We start from the raw sequence: 19,352 nt of genomic DNA on the forward strand, positions 1-19,352 counted from the left end.
GTTACTGCTGCTATGTTATTAATTTGTCTGTGCTGCTAGTTAAATAATTTATTTGTCATTCTTAAATTGTCTTTAGTTTATATTCTTTTGTACACCGCGTAGAACTTATGGTTACGCGGTTAAGAAGCACAATGTTATGTTATGTTTTAATGCCCCATGGTGCGACCTTTTTTTTTCTTTTTTTAGTTTAGTCATTTATTTAGCCTGTCCTCCCAAAGGAGTCCAGAACGGGTTACAGGAGTACATTCATATTATGAGTAGGACAAATTTTAGTGAGAAATAGACTTTACTTAATTTACAGCATGGACAAGGGTTTAGATTACAGCAATTACAGTATAGATATATCATTTAGACTTACAAATACAGACTTAGTGGACATAGGGTGGTTTAAATTGCAGCATTTTCAGTGTGGATATATTAGGAAGTGAAATAGCTTTTCTTTGCAGGTGGGTGCCTCTGTTGTCAGAGGGGTGTCTTTGGGGTTCCATCCGTCCGGGGTGTAGACTTGGGTCTTCAAGGAGCTGGGTTTGTAAAGAGGAAGGTTTTCATAGCTTTTCTGAAGTTCCAAAGACTGTCTAGTAATCTTATGGATGGAGGGATGACGTGCCACATTCTGGGTATGTAATGAGAATATGAGCATCTTGCGTTCAATTCTGGTCTCCTTATCTCAAGAAAGATATATAGTGGTGCTAGAAAAAGTTCAAAGAAGAGTGACCAAGATGGTAAAGGGGATGGAACTCCTCTCATTTAAGGAAAGACTAACACGGTTAGGGCTCTTCAGCTTGGAAAAGAGACAGCTGAGGGGAGATAAGATTGAAGTCTACAAAATCCTAAGTGAAGTACAATGGGTGCAAGTGGATCGATTTTTCACTCCATCAAAAATTACAAAGACTAGGGGACACTAGATGAAGTTACAGGGTTATACTTTTAAAACCAATAGGAGGAAATATTTTTCCACTCAGAGAATGGTTAAGCTCTGGAACGCATTGCCAGAGGTTGTAGTAAGAGTGGATAGTTTAGTTGGTTTTAAGAAGGGTTTGGACAATTTCCTGGAGGAAAAGTTCATAGTCTGTTATTGAGAAAGACATGGGGCAAGCCACTTCTTGCCCTGTATCAGTAGCATGGAATATTGCTACTCCTTGGGTTTTGGCCAGGTACTAGTGACCTGGATTGGCCGCTGTGAGGATGGACTACTGGGCTTGATGGACCATTGGTCTGACCCATTAAGGCTATTCTTAAGTTATGTTCTTTTATAGTCAGTCAGGAGTCAGCCTTGTAGTACAGTACTGCTTATTTTTTGCTTTTAAATCTTGAAACAATGTAAAATAGTTTTTAAGCTCCAGTATCTATTTATTTTAATTAACTTTTAGAAATCAACAAGAAGTTCTCGATAGCAAATATCCATAGATATCATTAAAAGTGAAAGATAAATATTTCAAATACTAGCCTATATCAAGAGGTCTAGTGTCTAATATCTAACAAGGCACTTCTGTTTACTAAAGACAAAATCATCAAATGACTGTATTTTATTCCTATGAAATTATTTGGAAGTTTTATTTCAGAGGGAGATTCACCCAGGATATCCAGGAATTTAGAGGAACATCTCGGTATGAGCATATCACTCCTATGCTAAAACTACTACTGTACTCTGGCTTCTAGTGTCATGTCATATATTGAATATAAAATATTGATGATAGTTCACCAGGTGGTCTATGGGGATGCCCCATGGTATCTGACTCAAATTTTACAGAAACCTAGACCATTGCTTACATTACGTTCTCAATCTATGATGAAATTGCATATGGAGACAGTTACTGGAACATATCACATGAAAACATAAATATGAGCAATATTTTTAGCTGGTCTTCAGATGTGGAATGCTTTACCAGGGTCGTTGAGGTTATGTAGCAATAGGATAAGCTTTAAGAAGCTTAATCATTTTTTTATCAAAGCTTTTTATTAATTTTCTGGGATATTGGGCACAGATTGCATTGAAGACATGTTGTCAACTGTTTTGTGACCAAATGTATCATGCCAGATAGGTAATCTAGTCGCAGTGAACAGTTAGTTATGTCTGTTAAATTTAAGTTTGTGCTGCACTTAGATTTGAAGTGGAATAAAATGTTTTAAAATAAAATTAAATAAATAAATAGAGATAATATAATATTCGAGATGTGAACTTCAACTCACTGAATTGCAGTTATGGTTTCATCAATTTGCAGTTTCTGATTCTGATATGTAGGATGATCCAATTGATGCAGATACTAGAGGCTCTTTTTTTTTTTTTATCAAGCTCAGCTTACACTCAAAGAGGTTACTTGCTTGATTGAAAACAACAGGGAGGCAAAAAGTTGTTAGTTGCTTTTGTTTAAGCAAAACAATGAAATGACGTGAAGGAAAGAAAGCTCAAAATAAAACTCAAGCCTGGTACCCTAACATAAAATGAATAGAAGTAAAATAAACTAATACCCCCTCTTTTACTAAGGTGCGCGCTAAATGCTAATGTGTCCATAAACTAACTTGCACGCGTTAGCGTTTAGCGCGCGCTAATTTAATTAGCGCATGCTAATTGGTTAGCGCACTGTAGTAAAAGAGGGGGGTAGTGTATTATTTAAACTAAATTATAGTATATCTATGTGCTGCTTTATCTCACATCTGATAACAGTATGACACAAACCCCATCTGTCTAGCAAGATTCAAGGAAAAGAAATTAGCAAAGTATAATTTTTTTAATTTATATTAGTTTTTTAAGGTATGAACTATATTAGTCATAGAGCTATATTTTTCCTCTGTTTCTTTGTCTGTGCTAACCTTGTGACTTTTTTGTTTCTGAAGTTGGTTATACAACGGATGATTTACGGTTTATCTGGCAGTCTGGTGATCCTGTACAAATGGAAAAAATTGCTTTGCCTCAGTTTGACATTAAGACAGAAGATATTGAATATGGTAACTGTACCAAGTATTACAAAGGCACTGGTAGGTAACATATATAATTATTATATACCAGGGCTGAAATGAGGAAAATGAATTTCCTGAATAGAAAATGTTCTTATTGCCTAAATTAAGTTTCTCCCACAAATCAAAATAATAGTGCTCATTTGTGAGCAGGCTGATAATGAATTGTAGAACAAAAAATCTCTAGTCACAACACCTGGAGAATCTTGTTATGCTTCTTAAGTCTTAATTGAAAATTAGTTTCTGCAGGTTCAATATAAAGTAACTCCTGTATTTTTTTTATATGACTTAGTTTTCAGCATATAATACTTTATAGTTTATAAACCCGTGGGCCTGATATTCAAAACATGTATTCTCTTAACTGTGCTCCTAAATTGGCCTCTGAAAATTTACTGGTCAGAGTGCCTAACTTTGTATTCATGTTTCACTAAACTTCTACATTTAGGAGCTTAGAAGTTGGTGGCAACGATGGGGATTTAGAGAAAAAAAAGCTAGAAGCTCAGCACTGATTTTCAGAATTAGGCTCATAAGTCTAGGCAAATAAATGGCAGGCCAAAACTTATAAGCATAACTTTTAAGTTCCTAAATTAAGATGATTTTTTTTAGTAGAAAGCTTATGCTCATACAATGATGTGAAAAAGCCCCCACTTCTTTATCGTCCCTCCAGATGGATGGGTTTATGCTCCTCTGGAGACTGAGAACACATTGACTTTTGATAGTAGTACAAGTGGGCTGTGCAGTCCCATCTACAATCAGTCTGTTCTCTGTCTCCAGCAGGTTGAGGTGGTAAGCCTGTGCAGTCTTTCCTGTTGTTAGCTAGGGCCTGTTGGATGTAATTGGTGACCTTTTCTTGTTCCTTTTTTTTCTGTCCGGACAGAGCTTGGGGGAACCTTGTGGAGGTCCATCTGACCTCGGGGGTTGTCACGCTCGGATGGCCAAGTCCCTCCCCCCATTTCCCCCACCTCCCCACTTTTTTCCTTAGAGGAGCCACGGCTTATGCCTTGCCACAGACAGGCAAAGACTACAGCTTTGGAAGCCTGTGGGGTCTGCTCCTTTGTCAGGTAAAGTTATTTTCTTTGAATAAAAAAAAGCAAGTCCTAAGGCAGTGCCGGTGTGAAGGGAAGCTTTTAATTACCCTTTATTTGTTTTTATTGCTAACCGGCAGTTTTATTTTCTTCCTAGTGATTCACAATGAGCACTTCTAAGAAATTACAAAGTGCTCAGTGTGTTCCCGCCAAGCAGTTGATTCATCCGGCATCTGCATGAAGTTCTCCAGGCAAAGTGAGAGGGAATCCTTTTCTGCTTCGCATGCCAGCGAGTAGAGTTCCCCTTCGCTCATGCACTACTCGTCGGCCGATGGCATTGGGGAAGACCGGGCCTCCCCTACTGCCCATACAGGGATTTCCCCAGCCGTCGCATCTTATCGGTAGTTTGGGAAATCAGGTTTACCTTACCACTGATAGTGCTGAGATTTCCCTTACTGTACCAGCTGATTTTGCTGGCGGTTCTTTTTTGGCAGCTAGGCCCAGTCAGATCTCTTTAGCGCTGCCAATGTCGGGAGAGCATTTTTCGATGGGCTTTTCTTCAATTTTGGCATGAAGCTCCGCATTTTGCCTGTGGCCTCAGGTGACCTCCCTCCTGTTTTAGAAAGGCAGGAGCCAAGTCTCCGTTATTTTCATCTTCACCGGCAGTGCATGCTTTTTTGCTGCCAGGGGGTTTTGCTCCTAATTTTGTATTAGCCATATACACGGTTTACTTGCAGGCAGCTGGGTGTCTCGATTCTTCTATGGGGGTCTTTAGTTATTTTGGGGGGGTCTCTCCCTTAAAGTCTGCCCCTGCCCAGCACCCCTCCTCCCTCTCGCCCTCTGTCCAAGCATCCATGTGTTTCATGGGTCAAGGATTTTTCCTCACAGTCTCTCCTATGATGACCTGGACTTCTTGGGTGACCCCCAAGATCCTCTCATGGGGGGTGGGAAGGATGAGGCAGACAGTAGGGTTTCTGATCTGCCAGTTGGGTTTCTGATCCACTGGTTGGCGAGGATGCTTCAGTCATGCACATTTATCACCAGGTGTCTTCAGTTTTGCACTTTGAGAAAGAAGCTAGGGACCCCCCGTGGGTTGCGGACCCTCTGCTTCGGGGGATCCGGTCGGCCTCCCATTCTTTTCCTATGCATCAGGATATTTGGGATGTGTTGCATGCACAGTGGGACTCCAGACGCGCCTTTTCTTTTGGCACGGTCCATGGCTCACTTCTATCCCATTCCTGATGTGGATAGGGATACATTCAAGTTTCCCATGGTTGATGCGGTGATTTCAGACATTGCTCGCCGACATACGATACCGGTGAAAGGCAGTTCAGTTTTGAGAGACCCCAGGACCACAGGATGGAGTGTCTCCTTAAACAAAGTTTTGACATGGCTGCCTTGGCTGTCCAGGCAGCAATTTGCTGTGGTCTGGTGGGCCAGGGCCTGTTTCCAGTAGTCCGAACGTGTTCTTGACCGGCATTCTGATGACTGGTCTTTAGTGGATCAGTAGGTTGCTAAGATTGAGCTGTGCGCTTCTTATCTTTCCGATGCCATGTATGATTTGATGTGGGCATCAGCCAGGCCTATGGCCCTCGGAGTGGCCACTCTCGTACCCTGTGGCTTCGTGGTTGGTTGGCAAATGCAACTTCTAAGTCGAAGCTCAGTAAATTTCCTTTTCAGAGTTCCTTCCTCTTTGGTGAAGTTAGACAAGTTTGCTCAGGCCTTGAATGACTCTAAGATGCCTCAGCTTCTGGAGGACTGGCCTTGTCAGGCATCTCAGGAATGCTCCAGCCATGGGCGGCTGTGTGAGTTTCGTAGGTATCGCCCTGGCCAGGGTTTGGCTGCTTTCCCTTCCAGAGGATTTTCTGTCAGCACATACAGTTTTTTTTAGGAGCCTGCTGGGGTAGGGGTGGAGTCATGACTCCTCTGGTGGCTTCACCTATGCCTGTCCAGTCCAATAACGATGTTTGGGTCCTTCCCCAGGTTCTGGTGAGAGCCTGTCTTTGGGAATTTTACGGGGGGGTGGACTGAGATCATGATGGATCAGTGGGTCCTAGAGGTGATTTGGGACAGCTATGCTCTTGAATTCGACTGGCCCTTGCCAGATCTTGGAAGAAACAGATGTTTTGTCAAACACTTCAGAGGTTAGTGAAGCTCTGGACCATGGTGCTAGTGCCTCCACTGGAGATTCGCTCCAGCAGGTACTCCATTTACTTTGTGGTGTCCAAGAAAGAAGGGTTTTTAAAGCCTATTTTGGATAGGAAAGGAGTAAATTGGATACTCCGGGTTCTTTTGTTTCATATGGAGACCCTCAAGTCGATCATCTTAGCAGTACAGCCTGGAGAATTTCTGACTTCTCTTGATCTGACTGAGGATTACCTTCATATTCTGATTTGGGACTCATCAGCGCTTCCTTTGCTTTGCAATTTTAGGAAAGCATTGTCAGTTCTGTGCACTTCCATTTGGTCTGGCTACAGCTCTGCGCACCTTCACCAGGGTTATGGTGGCCTTACACAAAGAGGGTATCTTGGTTCATCTCTATCTGGATGACTGGTTGATTCGAGCGACGTCTATATACAGAGGCTAGAAGCCTAAAAAATAAAATAGGAGAGTTAAAGTATATAGCACTGAATGATGAGGTAGATATAATAGGCATCTCAGAGACCTGGTGGAAGGAGGACAATCAATGAGACACTGTGTTACCTGGATACAAATTATATCGCAAGTATAGAGTAGATCTCAGTACATAAAAAGATGGGCTAAATCAGTATATAAAAAGATGGAGAGGTTACTTACTAAGTTTTTGTGGAATAATAAGCCACCTAAGATAAGCTTTAAAAAACTCAAAGCTAATAAAGACAGTGGAGGTGTCAAACTTTCCAAGTTTCTATGAATATCACTTGACATTTATTCTCAGACAAAGCTCAAAATGGATAATGTCAGACTTGCAAGTACCCGAATAAGCTTGGATCAAGTTTGAAGAGGAAACTTTGGGAACCCCTTTGTGGACGTTACCATATGTAGGTGTTAAAGGTGATATGAGTAATAATCCTTTGTTTCATGAATTAGAAAGGACCATTATTAAGTGGAATGATTTGGAATAACTAAAGAAATAAAATTCAAGGATCAAATGTTGATTGGAAAATTTGTGAAAAAGTGGGCATTTGGTGGTTGGCCTTTTCTGTTTTGGTGGAAAAATATGTTACCTAATCAACAGCATTATAGATGGATTCAGCTTCTACATTGTATAAAATCTGCTCATTTACAAAATAAGATTCAAGATGGTTAACCAAGCATAATTTCAATTGTCTCTTCTTTAGTAAATTGTAGAGGAGCTGCTGCTAAATGGTTTAAGTTAAATATTGGTGGGATGGTGGACGGAGATTCAAGGCATTTGGGAATCTGATCTAGGTATTAAATTGGATGATATCCAATGGAAACTTGTTTGGAAATCAGCTATGTCATCATTACATTCAGCAAATCTAATGCAATCTTCCTTCTTTGTGTTGCATCGTATTGGAGTAAGATTTGGTTAACAGTGTCAAATTACTATATATAAGAGAACCATTGACTTATTCAATAATTATTTTGGGAAAATTTAGTCTTAAATCAACTTTAAACACATTAAAAAAAACAGTTACTTAAGAATTTAATATTGATTGCAATCAAAACAATTCAATAATTGGAAAGACTTCTCTAAATTAGAATACAACATTTGGTGGAATAAGCAAATATATATAGCAAATATGAAAAAATATATGTAATTAAGTGTGGCAGTATGAAAAAAATTTAAAAAATCTGGAACTGTCTGTAATTCTTTGTTTTATGTTACAACAACCTTGATACTTAATTTTGTTAGATTGTGTTAGTATTTTTTGTTACTTCATTGTATTGATTTAAATTTTAATAAAATATTTTTGGGAAAAAAGGATAGAGTAGATCAGATTGGAAGGGGGGTTGTGCTATATGTTAAAGAGGGAGTTGAATCAAATAAAATAAACATTCTGCATGACATAGATAGCAGTATGGAATCCATATGGATAGATATTCCATGTGTGATAGGAAGAAATATAAAGGTAGGGTTAGACTACCGTCCCCTGAGACAAAATGAACAGACAGATGAAGAAATGTTTTCAGAGATTAGGAAAGCTGGAGAATTGAGCAACAGTGTAATAATGGGTAATTTCAATTACTAGATCACTGCAATCATACTCTAACCACCTCTTCTACTAAACAGTGCTGTATTGCCTGCACTGCTCCCAACGCTCATAGGAACTCAATTAGCGTCGGGAGCAGCACAGGCCATTCAGTGCGGCTCCCTGCGCTAAAATCGCTAGCGCGGTTTAGTAGAAGAGGGAGTAAATCTATATTATAAGGAACTATCCATCCGTACACACACAAACCAAGCACATAGAGCAGAGAAAACAAAACAAAAAACAAGGAAAGCAGGAAAAAGAATAAGTGGAGAAAAAACCTCAGTTGAGCTTCATTGGCTAAAAAAACTCCACTTATTTTCATATAATGTTCAAATGCTCAATATTCCAGTGCTTCTGGGTAATGTACAAAGAGTGCTGTATATCCAAAGACAGGTTCAAAACGGTGCTGTAAATCCAGAAAGAGGTTCCACCTACCCTGGACAGGGGCACTAGAGAGACAGTTCCACCAGCAGCAAACTAAATTAGGTAAAGAAAAAAAATTACCCCAACATTGACTGGTTAAATGTTACATCAGGGAGTGCTAGGGAAGTAAAATTCCTGGACGTCATAAATAACTGCTTCTTGGAGCAACTGGTCCAAGGACCAACAAGAGGAGGAGCTATTTTACATTTAAAATAAATTTTTATTGAAATTTATTTTAAAATACATAAAGAAAATAAGAAACAAATTCTAAGCCCTTTGTGGGCTATTTGAAACACCATATTACTACAACATATACTTCAAATAATTATACATCTATTCTCATCCTAATCCCTCCCCCCTCCCCTAACCATCCACCCTATTCCCTCCCAACCCTCGATTCATTGATCATCTTTCTTGTAAAGCTAGGTTATTATCATCACTCTAAAAATGAAGATGCCTATAAGATCAGGGCTAGCTGAACCCATAAATCATTAGAAGGATCAAAACAGCCTCGATGTTTATCTGTTAGTTGTTCCAGTGTCTTCAATGAAATTAATTTTACTCATTAGGCAATCTTTTCCTGCAGGAAATATTGGACATCTCTCATTCAAATAATTCTACACTGGAGATACCAGTTGATTGTTAGTGATGTTCTTTTGACCCAGTTTCTGAATACCAAGTATCCAAATTATGTGAAAAGTTGAGAAAGTGTACCGTATTTTCGCGGATATAACGCGCGCGTTATACGTGATTTTACGTACCGCGCATACCCCTCGCGCGTTATATGCCTGAGCGCGGTATACAAAAGTTTTTAAACATAGTTCCCACCCCGCCCGACGCCCGATTCACCCCCCCAGCAGGACCGCTCGCACCCCCACCCCGAACGACCGCTCGCACGCGCTCCCACCCGCACCCGCATCCACGATCGGAGCAAGAGGGAGCCCAAGCCCTCTTGCCCGGCCGACTCCCCGACGTCCGATACATCCCCCCCCCGGCAGGACCACTCGCACCCTCACCCCGAAGGACCGCCGACTCCCCAACAATATCGGGCCAGGAGGGAGCCCAAACCCTCCTGGCCACGGCGACCCCCTAACCCCACCCCGCACTACATTACGGGCAGGAGGGATCCCAGGCCCTCCTGCCCTCGACGCAAACCCCCTCCCCCCAACGCCCGCCCCCCCCCAAGAACCTCCGCCCGTCCCCCAGCCGACCCGCGACCCCCCTGGCCGACCCCCACGACACCCCCACCCGCCTTCCCCGTACTTTGTGTAGTTGGGCCAGAAGGGAGCCCAAACCCTCCTGGCCACGGCGACCCCCTAACCCCACCCCGCACTACATTACCGGCAGGAGGGATCCCAGGCCCTCCTGCCCTCGACGCAAACCCCCCTCCCTCCAACGACCGCCCCCCCCCCAAGAACCTCCGACCGACCCGCGACCCCCCTGGCCGACCCCCCCACCCCCCTTCCCCGTACCTTTGGAAGTTGGCAGGACAGACGGGAGCCAAACCCGCCTGTCCGGCAGGCAGCCAACGAAGGAATGAGGCCGGATTGGCCCATCCGTCCTAAAGCTCCGCCTACTGGTGGGGCCTAAGGCGCGTGGGCCAATCAGAATAGGCCCTGGAGCCTTAGGTCCCACCTGGGGGCGCGGCCTGAGACACATGGTCGGGTTTGGCCCATGTGCCTCAGGCCGCGCCCCCAGGTGGGACCTAAGGCTCCAGGGCCTATTCTGATTGGCCCACGCGCCTTAGGCCCCACCAGTAGGCGGAGCTTTAGGACGGATGGGCCAATCCGGCCTCATTCCTTCGTTGGCTGCCTGCCGGACAGGCGGGTTTGGCTCCCGTCTGTCCGGCCAACTTCCAAAGGTACGGGGAAGGGGGGTGGGGGGGTCGGCCAGGGGGGTCGCGGGTCGGTCGGAGGTTCTTGGGGGGGGGGGCGGTCGTTGGAGGGAGGGGGGTTTGCGTCGAGGGCAGGAGGGCCTGGGATCCCTCCTGCCCGTAATGTAGTGCGGGGTGGGGTTAGGGGGTCGCCGTGGCCAGGAGGGTTTGGGCTCCCTTCTGGCCCAACTACACAAAGTACGGGGAAGGCGGGTGGGGGTGTCGTGGGGGTCGGCCAGGGGGGTCGCGGGTCGGCTGGGGGACGGGCGGAGGTTCTTGGGGGGGGGCGGTCGTTGGGGGGAGGGGGTTTGCGTCGAGGGCAGGAGGGCCTGGGATCCCTCCTGCCCGTAATGTAGTGCGGGGTGGGGTTAGGGGGTCGCCGTGGCCAGGAGGATTTGGGCTCCCTCCTGGCCCAATATTGTCGGGGAGTCGGCGGTCCTTCGGGGTGGGGGTGCGAGTGGTCCTGCCGAGGGGGGAGAAGAATCGGACGTCGAGGGGGGGCATCAGGCTTTCAGGATGGGGACAGGACTTCAAGGGGGGACAGGCAGATCTTCAAGGGGGACAGGCAGACCTTCAAGGGGGACAGGACTTCAAGGGGGGACAGGCAGACCTTCAAGGGGGGACAGGCAGACCTTCAAGGGGGGACAGGACTTCAAGGGGGACAGGCACGGAGAGGCGGGGCAGTGCACCGAAAGTCAGGGCGGGTGAACGGTGAGTCGGGGCAAACAGAGGAGAGTCGGGGCAGTGCACCGAAAGTCAGGGTGAGTCGGGGCAACCAGAGGAGAGTCGGGGTGGCCAGAGGAGAGTCGGGCAGCATGCGCGTTATATGCCTGAGCGCGGTATAGAAAAGTTTTTGTACATATCATCGTGATTTCTGCGCGCTATACCCCTGTGCGCGTTTTACAATGGTGCGCGTTATATCCGCGAAAATACGGTAAATGTTCATTGGACCCTTTTCTGTCATATCTTTTTTTCAATATTCCTTCTCAGGTCATAACTTGGTTGACCATTTTATTAAATTATTCACTGGAAAATGGATACTTTCCGCAATCTATGGGGCAAATAACTCTCCTTCTTCTTCTGAAAAAATCAGATCTAGACCCCATTATCCCCTCACATTATCGACCAATTGCTAATATACCATTGTTGACAAAGTTGTTAGAATCAATTGTAGCGGGTCAACTTACCAATTATCTGGAGAAATTTTCATTACTTCAACCTTTTCAATATTGGTTTCATTCTAATTTTAGTATCAAAACTTTATTGATATCTCTTATTTCTAAAATCCAACAACTACGACTTCAAAATAAATGTTCAATTTTGCTTCAGTTTGCTTTGTCCGCGGTGTTTGATGTAGAACATCATGACATTTTGTTCCAATTACTTTCAGATATCGATCTTAATCAGGTTGTTCTTGTTTGGTTTTCTGAATTTTTATTGTCCCTATCTTATTCAGTTAATATTGATGGTAATATTTCTAATTCCTGGCAACCTCCTTGCGGAGTTCCCAAGGGCTCTCTGCTTTCTCCAATTTTGTTCAATCTTTATATAACAACTTTGAATATTTATAAGCTGTCAATGTGAGAAATGCTTTTTACTTATGCGGATGACATTTTTATACTGATTGAGATTGATCCAAATATTACCAATTTAACTTTTAAAATAAATCACTGTATCTCTAAACTTCAAACTTGGGCTATGTCTGTCCAGATGAATCTAAATACAGCTAAAACTAAACTTCTGTGGTTAAGCCCAAAATTGAATCATCTTCCTTCCAATTGGATCATCTTCCTTCAAAATTGGATCATCTTCCTTCTGGAGTCTCCCTTCTAAGATTTTGGAAATACTTTATGATTCTCCTCTTACTTTTAAGGATCAAATAAACTCTCTGGTTAAGAAATGTTTTTTCAGCTTACGAATGTTGAGGAAGGTTAGATCTCTTTTCCATCAACGTCATTTTTCTGTTTTGGTCCAATCTGTTTATTATCCTGGTTAGATTATTGTAACGCCATTTATCTTGGCATCACTAAGAACTGCCTTCAAAAACTACAATTGATTCAGAATATTGCCGCAAAATTGATCTATGGAAAGAGCAAATTTGACCATGCGACTCCTTTGTTTTTCTCTCTCCATTGGCTCCCAGTTTATTTTAGAATTCATTTTAAGTGTTTATGTATTGTTTTTAAGATTTTACATGGTACATTTGCTCCTTTTGTTCCTTTGCTATGGAATACTTATAGATTTTCATGCGAGAGGCATTCATTAATTTAAACTTTCTCTTCCTTCTAGTAAGGAATTCAAGGAGTTAAGAATTTTAGCAGCTCTCTGGCGTTTAAATTTCTCCAATTATGGAATGAACTTCCCCTATTTTTGAGGTGTCCCAGTTCCTTCCAACTCTTCCGTAAACTTCTAAAAACTTTTTTATTCGCTAAACATTATTTTTTTATTTTATTGTTAACCGCGTCAAGCTTCCTTTGGTTGAAGACCCGGTATATAAGGTTAAGTTTTAGTTTCCATTTCAATGCTATCACACATTTAGCTGCAGCAAAGCAGAGATGCTTAATTTGTCTTTGCCACTAACGCCCCTTATTATTATAAAGGCTTAATAGACATATCTTTGGATATAATTGTATAGAGAAACCCAAGCCTTTTGACATACAACAGAGGACCAAAAAAATTGTATAAGATCATAAGACCACCATATATGATAAAAAGTTCCCTTGGCAGCAAGACATCTTCAACAAATATCGGTTGCATCTTGTGGAAACATAGCATGTTTTCAGTCAGGGGTATAATACCAATGGGTGAGAACTTATAGACATTCTCTTTAATTAAGACACATCTAGATGATTTAGATGCCTCTATAAATATTCTTTTCCATTCAGATTTAGTTAATGTCGACCCCATGTCGGTTTCCAATAGGGTCATAAACTTATGTTTAATAAATTTACCATTATTGAAAAATTTATACAGCATAGTAATTGGCTTATGCAAAATTTGGAGCCTCATACTTAAGTTTTCCAGGTTCTCAAATTCAGTCTCATTAACCCCTCAGCCACCCTTGGTTCTGTAAAAAAAATGTTTAACCTGCAAGTATGGGAAAAAATTTCCAGGGAGTAATTGATAAGATTCTTGTAATTCTGCAAAGGAAATGATCTCTACATTTTCCATAAATTGTCTAAATCTTGTTAAGCCCTGTTGTTCCCATCTGATGAAAACTCCTCCTCCTCTACCTGCCTGAAAAGCAGGTTCAAGTCTGATAACTGAGGAAGAGAATATTCCCTTATTCCTGCCAAAAGATTGTCGTATTTTATACCAAAGTCCCAATAAATGAGAAACGTATGGATTCTGAAAACATCCCATATCAAGATCCTCAGATGAGAAGCCCAGATTAAATGGCATAAGGGAAAAGTTGAAGTTGTAATAGCACTTCTGGTTTGTCAGGGAAAAATTCCCAATCAAAAATTTTGCCTAATTTGGGCTGCCCAATAATACCAAGATATATTAGGCAGTCCCCTCCCCCCCAAATTCAGGACCCTGCCATAATAATGATCTAGGCAATCTTGGGGATCCTGTACCCCATACAAATCGAGATAATTTTCGCTGGGGAGACTCAAGTGTACCTTTTGTAATGGGATAAAGCTTGAAAAAGAAAAAGCATATGGGGTAATACATTCATTTTAAGTACTGCAATCTTTCCCTACCAAGACAACCATAAAAAACACCATTTGTTTAAATCTTGTCTAATATTGCTCCATAAGATTTCAAAATTGCTCAAATACAACTTAGAAGGATCTCTGGTAATTTGAGCTCCTAAATATCTTGAGTAGGAGCCCATTTAAATGGAAAATTTCTGCGGAGCTCTTTTTCAGAGGGAGAGGTTGTAATTCCTAAAATCTCCAATTTATTATAATTAATTTTGAACCCTTTCACATTACCATAAAGTTGTAATTCTGACAGGGTCCACTGAGACTGTTGGACATAAAATAGAATATCATCAGCAAAAAGTGTCAGTTGATGATGTAAAGAACCAAATTGAAATCCTTGTATTTTTGGATTATTTCATATACACTGAGCAAAAGGCTCTATTGATATGGCAAAAAGAAGAGGTGAGAGCGGGCAGCCCTGTCTAGTTCCTCTTTGAATTTCAAAAGGGGTAGAATATTCACCATTCACCTTGGTACCGGGATTTCATACAATTTGTGGATCCAGGTACAGAGCCCAGTCCCTGCTCCCACTTTCTGTAACAGCTGTCATAAAAAACCCCAGCAGACCCTATCAAACGCCTTCTTTGCATCAGTTGATAAAAGTAGAAAACGCATGTTTGTTTTACGAGCCCCCACATATGACGTTTAATGTCCTAGAAATATTGTCCGCCAACCTGGAGTTTTGAAACAAAAACAGATTGATCTACATGTATCAAGTAGGGGAGGGCTGTAGAAAGTCTTATCAGCTATCACTGTAGCTATAAGCTTTACATTTATATTCAAAAGGGAAATAGGACGATAGGAAGAGCATGAAGCAGGGTCTATTCCAGGTTTCAACAATATGATGATCCCTGCTTCCCTCATACTAGGGGGCGAGGAATTTCCCAGCAGTCCATTACCTACCTGTACCAGTAATGGACCGACCATATTACAAAATATTTATAAAATCCATCAAGACCAGCAGAGCTATCTAGTCGCAAAGTTTTAATAGCTTTCAAAATTTCCTGTGTCATTATAGGATGATCCATTTTTATTAATTTTTTTTCCAAATAAATTTTTATTGAAATTTTGAAAAATAGACAAAAACAGCAAAGCTAGGGGCCAACAAATACCCCATCCAATACATAGCACAGTGCTAAAAGAAAACAAGCCAATAAAATAATACTGAAGTTTAACACTGATAAACTATGTTAGCAAGTATCCCCCTTATAAACCCCTCTTCCCCCAATCCCCCTACTAGTTATATCCCTAGAAATTGTAATGAAATTTCCCAAAATACATCAAAACAAAAACACCCAATATAGCATCAAATGTCTCTGAGCCTCCCATGAAGATCCAATTTAGTACTATCTTCCTTTGAAACTTAGGCAGTTGGACCTCATCTAGATATGTTATTATCTGTTCCTGCCCCCCCTTAATTCAGATTCAGTGCATAAGTTCTTATAAAAAGACTGAAAAACATTTTGAACCTTTTCATCTGCATAAAACAACTTATCCTTGGGTCCTTTAATTTTCTATATAACCTTTGTCATTCTTTTCCCCTTTAAATACCTTGCTAAAATAGTTCCAAACTTACTATATTCAAATTGGGCGATAGTATAATAATGGATGATTTCAATTACAACCAAGGTAGCACACTTATAATATCAAATGTACAAATTAAGTAATGTGCTAGCACTAGTTTGGGGGGGCCTATTAATCCAGCAATTGCAACTTACTGTGAAACACAAACACACTGCTACCTTCAAAAAGACACACATAAATGTGGAGAAAAAGGAGATCTCAGTTCAGCTTCATGGATCTCAAAAAACTCCACATATCCAAACTAACATTTTATAGCAGTTATTTTATCTCAGTTCAGTTCAGTTAGCAGCTTCAATCTTCAGCCCCACCCAAATTCTCACGGGAAAAGAAAACCATTGTCACATAAAGACTGGGTATACAGAAAATCCAACTTAGCTGTAGCAGGTCCCGATTCAACTCTGTCTATAGTCCCGGCAGATCTTGTACTCCGAAGCTGCACCTCGCCTCCTGCTTCAGGTCCAACGCTGTCACCGTCCAAACCACAGTTAGGCTCCCTGTGAAGGACCACATAGAAGACTCCTCAAGGTTTTCTGCAGGCTATTGGCCTCAGACCACAATAAGTTAAGCGCTTTTTTGGTCTTTTTTAAAAGAATATGTGGAATCAATTGGTAGAAATCATCACATTAATTTTTGAAAAATAAATTAAAAATAAAATAAATCAACAAGGTTTTGGGCCAATGATAAAAATCATACCCCAGTAAGGCTCTCTCTGGAGGGTGAGGTTTGGGCGTATGAGGTCCTTTTCTTGTTTTTGATAAATACACACATTGTGGTATATGAACTTTCTCTCATGTCCCAAAGCAGTAGAGCTAGTCCTGACAAACTTCCCTTCCTCACTCACTCACTCACCCGAAGCTGTATCGGGCTGCCATCGAGCAGAGGAGGCACCGGTAAACGGACTCTGCTGCTTTGGAAATGGAGGGAGAGGTTTGTCAGAACTGGCTCTGCTGCTTTGGGAATGGAGCGAGGGAGGACGATAAAAAAATTATAAATGGTTTAATGGAATTAAAAATTGCATGAATATACAGCTTCATTCTACATAATTAAAAGCTAATCCTTATTTCATGGTGAATAACTTTTAGACTAGAATGTATTTTAAATGGAAAACTATCTTTAGATAGATTTTTCTTCAAAAAATCATTTTATTTTAAAAAATAATCCAATTTAAATTTTTAAAAAACCTCTTTTTAATCGATTTTTATCCACCCTGCTAAAACGTATTTTTCACTTTTATTTCTAGTATCTAAGATTAACAGACAACCACATTACTTTGTTACTGATAGGATACTTCCTTTTTAATATAGTGTGGGGGATTGGCTCTAAACAGTTTATTTCATGCTATGTTCGTGACCGAACCTTTATAGAATAGGATCCTATAGTTTCTATCTTTATGCAGCTTCTTCAGCTCAGATGTCAAAAGAACACCTACTGATCTTAACAAGACTGAGACACCACTACAGGGTTCTCTACATGAAAACCTGTAAATCTGGACATTGATCTTTAGCCACATGTGGTGGTTGGTTCGCAGTGTTATATAGTAATGTAGTACTGAAAGGTCAGATAGAGAAGAGCTTTCCTGGCCCAGTGTATTTTCAGCGCATAAACAGAAACACGTTTGTAAATGACCTGACTTTATTTTAAAACTGTTCTAAAATCTTTGAAAAGTAGTCTTCTCCTTTGATAATTATACAGTCATATATTTTAATAGGCAAAACAATTTCATGTTTTGTTTTATGAAGTATTTCTTCTTTTATTCCCTTAAAGGTTATTACAGTTGTGTAGAGGTCATCTTCACTCTAAGAAGACAAGTTGGATTTTATATGATGGGTGTTTATGCTCCCACCCTGCTTATTGTTGTTCTTTCCTGGCTATCCTTTTGGATCAATCCAGATGCAAGTGCTGCAAGAGTACCTTTGGGTAACCCACAGTTATACTTTGTACCCAAATCTAAATTCACATTTTGTTTTCACTTGTTCTGATTTTAGACCTGTAAAGTCACCAGCCACATCACTGCCATTTCATGATCTCCATGTTTATGTTTATCTTGTTATATCATGTTGTGGCTTGAAATTAGCAAGAAACAATATTCTTGAGATTTGTGTGCTTATGACTATGCCTCATATTTAAAAATCTTTGTTTGAAAGGTGCAGTAATACCATTGGAGTTCTTTATATTATTTCCAGCATAATAATTTTTGAAATCATGTTCTCTTGAATCATGAGATAGGATGCAATGTTCTGTTGTGGATTAGGAATTGGTTATTGGACAGAAAACAGGGGGTAGGGTTAAATGGCCATTTTTCTCAGTGGAGGAGGGTAAATCGTAGTGTGCCAAAGAGATCTGTACTGAGACCGGTGCTATTTAATATATTTATAATTGATATGGAAATTGGAACAAGTGAGATAATTAAATTTGCAGATAACACAAAACTATTCAAAATTGTCAAAACATATGAGAACTGTGAAAAATTGCAAGAGCTTAGGAAGATGGAAAATTGGGCATCCAAAGGGAAGATGAAATTTAATATTGTCAAATGCAAAGGATGCACATTGGAAGAATAATCCAAATTTTAGTTACGTTATGCTAGGATCCACCTTAAGAGTCAGCACAAAAAAAAAAGATTGGGGTGTCATTGTAGACATTATGCTGAAATCTTCTGCCTAGTGTGCAGATGCAGCCAAAAAAGCAAACAGGATGCTAGAAATTATTAGCAAGAGGATGGTAAATAAGACTAAGAATATTATAATGCCTCCATTTTGCTCCATGTTGCAACCTCACCTTAAGTATTGCACACATTTGTGGTCGCTGTACCTCAAAGATACAGTGGAATTAGAAAAGGTTGAAAGGAGAGCGAACAAAATGATAAAGGGGATGAAATCCCTCTTCTTTGAGGAAAGAGTAAAAAGGCTGAGGCTCTTCAGCTTGGAAAAGAGATGACAGAAGGGGAGATATGATTGAAATCTACAAAATCCTGAATGAAGTAGAATGGGTATGAGTTAATCAATTTTTCGAAAAGTACAAAAACCAGGGGACACTCGAAATTAGATGGAAATACTTTTAAAACAAATAGGAGGAAATATTTTTTTACTCAAAGAATAGTTAATCTCTGGAACATATGGTAACAGTAGTTAGCATAACAAGATTTAAGAAAGGTTTGGACAAGTTCCTGGAGGAAAAAGTCAATAGTCTACTATTGAGACGGACCCAGTATGGCTATTCTTATTTAATTAAACAATAAATAAATGTTCCTTGCAGTAATATTTAAAAATTTTAAATTTATAATTTCTATTCAATGTTACGCAGAGTCCTAGGTAGAATACAATAAAAACACAAATCTAAAACATAAAATGCAAGCCTAACAGAGAATAATAAAATCCCCTCCCCCCCAAAAAAAAACCCAACCCCTTAAGAAGTAGTTAATGACAAACAAAGCCCAGAAAAACCTTTCAAACTTCTCCACTAATCAGGAAACACAAAAGGCCTGTACAAACAGTGCCTTCCGTTTCCTTTGAGAATTGGTATAGTTAAGCTCAGTTTGTAAGACCTGACGTGGTGCTCTTATTTTCAGTAAATATGTTGCTAGACTAAA

At 40.7% G+C, this 19,352-nt stretch overlaps 1 protein-coding gene across 5 annotated transcripts in view; it reads left to right on the forward strand.

Moving 5' to 3' along the window:
- The window catches only part of GLRB (glycine receptor beta), a 128,829-nt gene that overhangs the window by 87,904 nt on the left and 21,573 nt on the right, over positions 1 to 19,352 (forward strand). For all 5 annotated transcript variants that reach the window (XR_004539158.1, XR_004539159.1, XR_004539162.1 and 2 more), the window contains 2 exons: positions 2,836 to 2,976; positions 17,528 to 17,680. Coding sequence is in view for 1 of the 5 variants with exons in the window: in XM_033941330.1 (XP_033797221.1) it covers positions 2,836 to 2,976; positions 17,528 to 17,680 (294 nt within the window). In the remaining 4 variants the exon portion in view is untranslated. The remainder of the gene's footprint in view (positions 1 to 2,835; positions 2,977 to 17,527; positions 17,681 to 19,352) is intronic.

Source organism: Geotrypetes seraphini, chromosome 1, assembly GCF_902459505.1.
Source record: "Geotrypetes seraphini chromosome 1, aGeoSer1.1, whole genome shotgun sequence".
NCBI classification, from domain to species: Eukaryota; Metazoa; Chordata; class Amphibia; order Gymnophiona; family Dermophiidae; genus Geotrypetes; species Geotrypetes seraphini.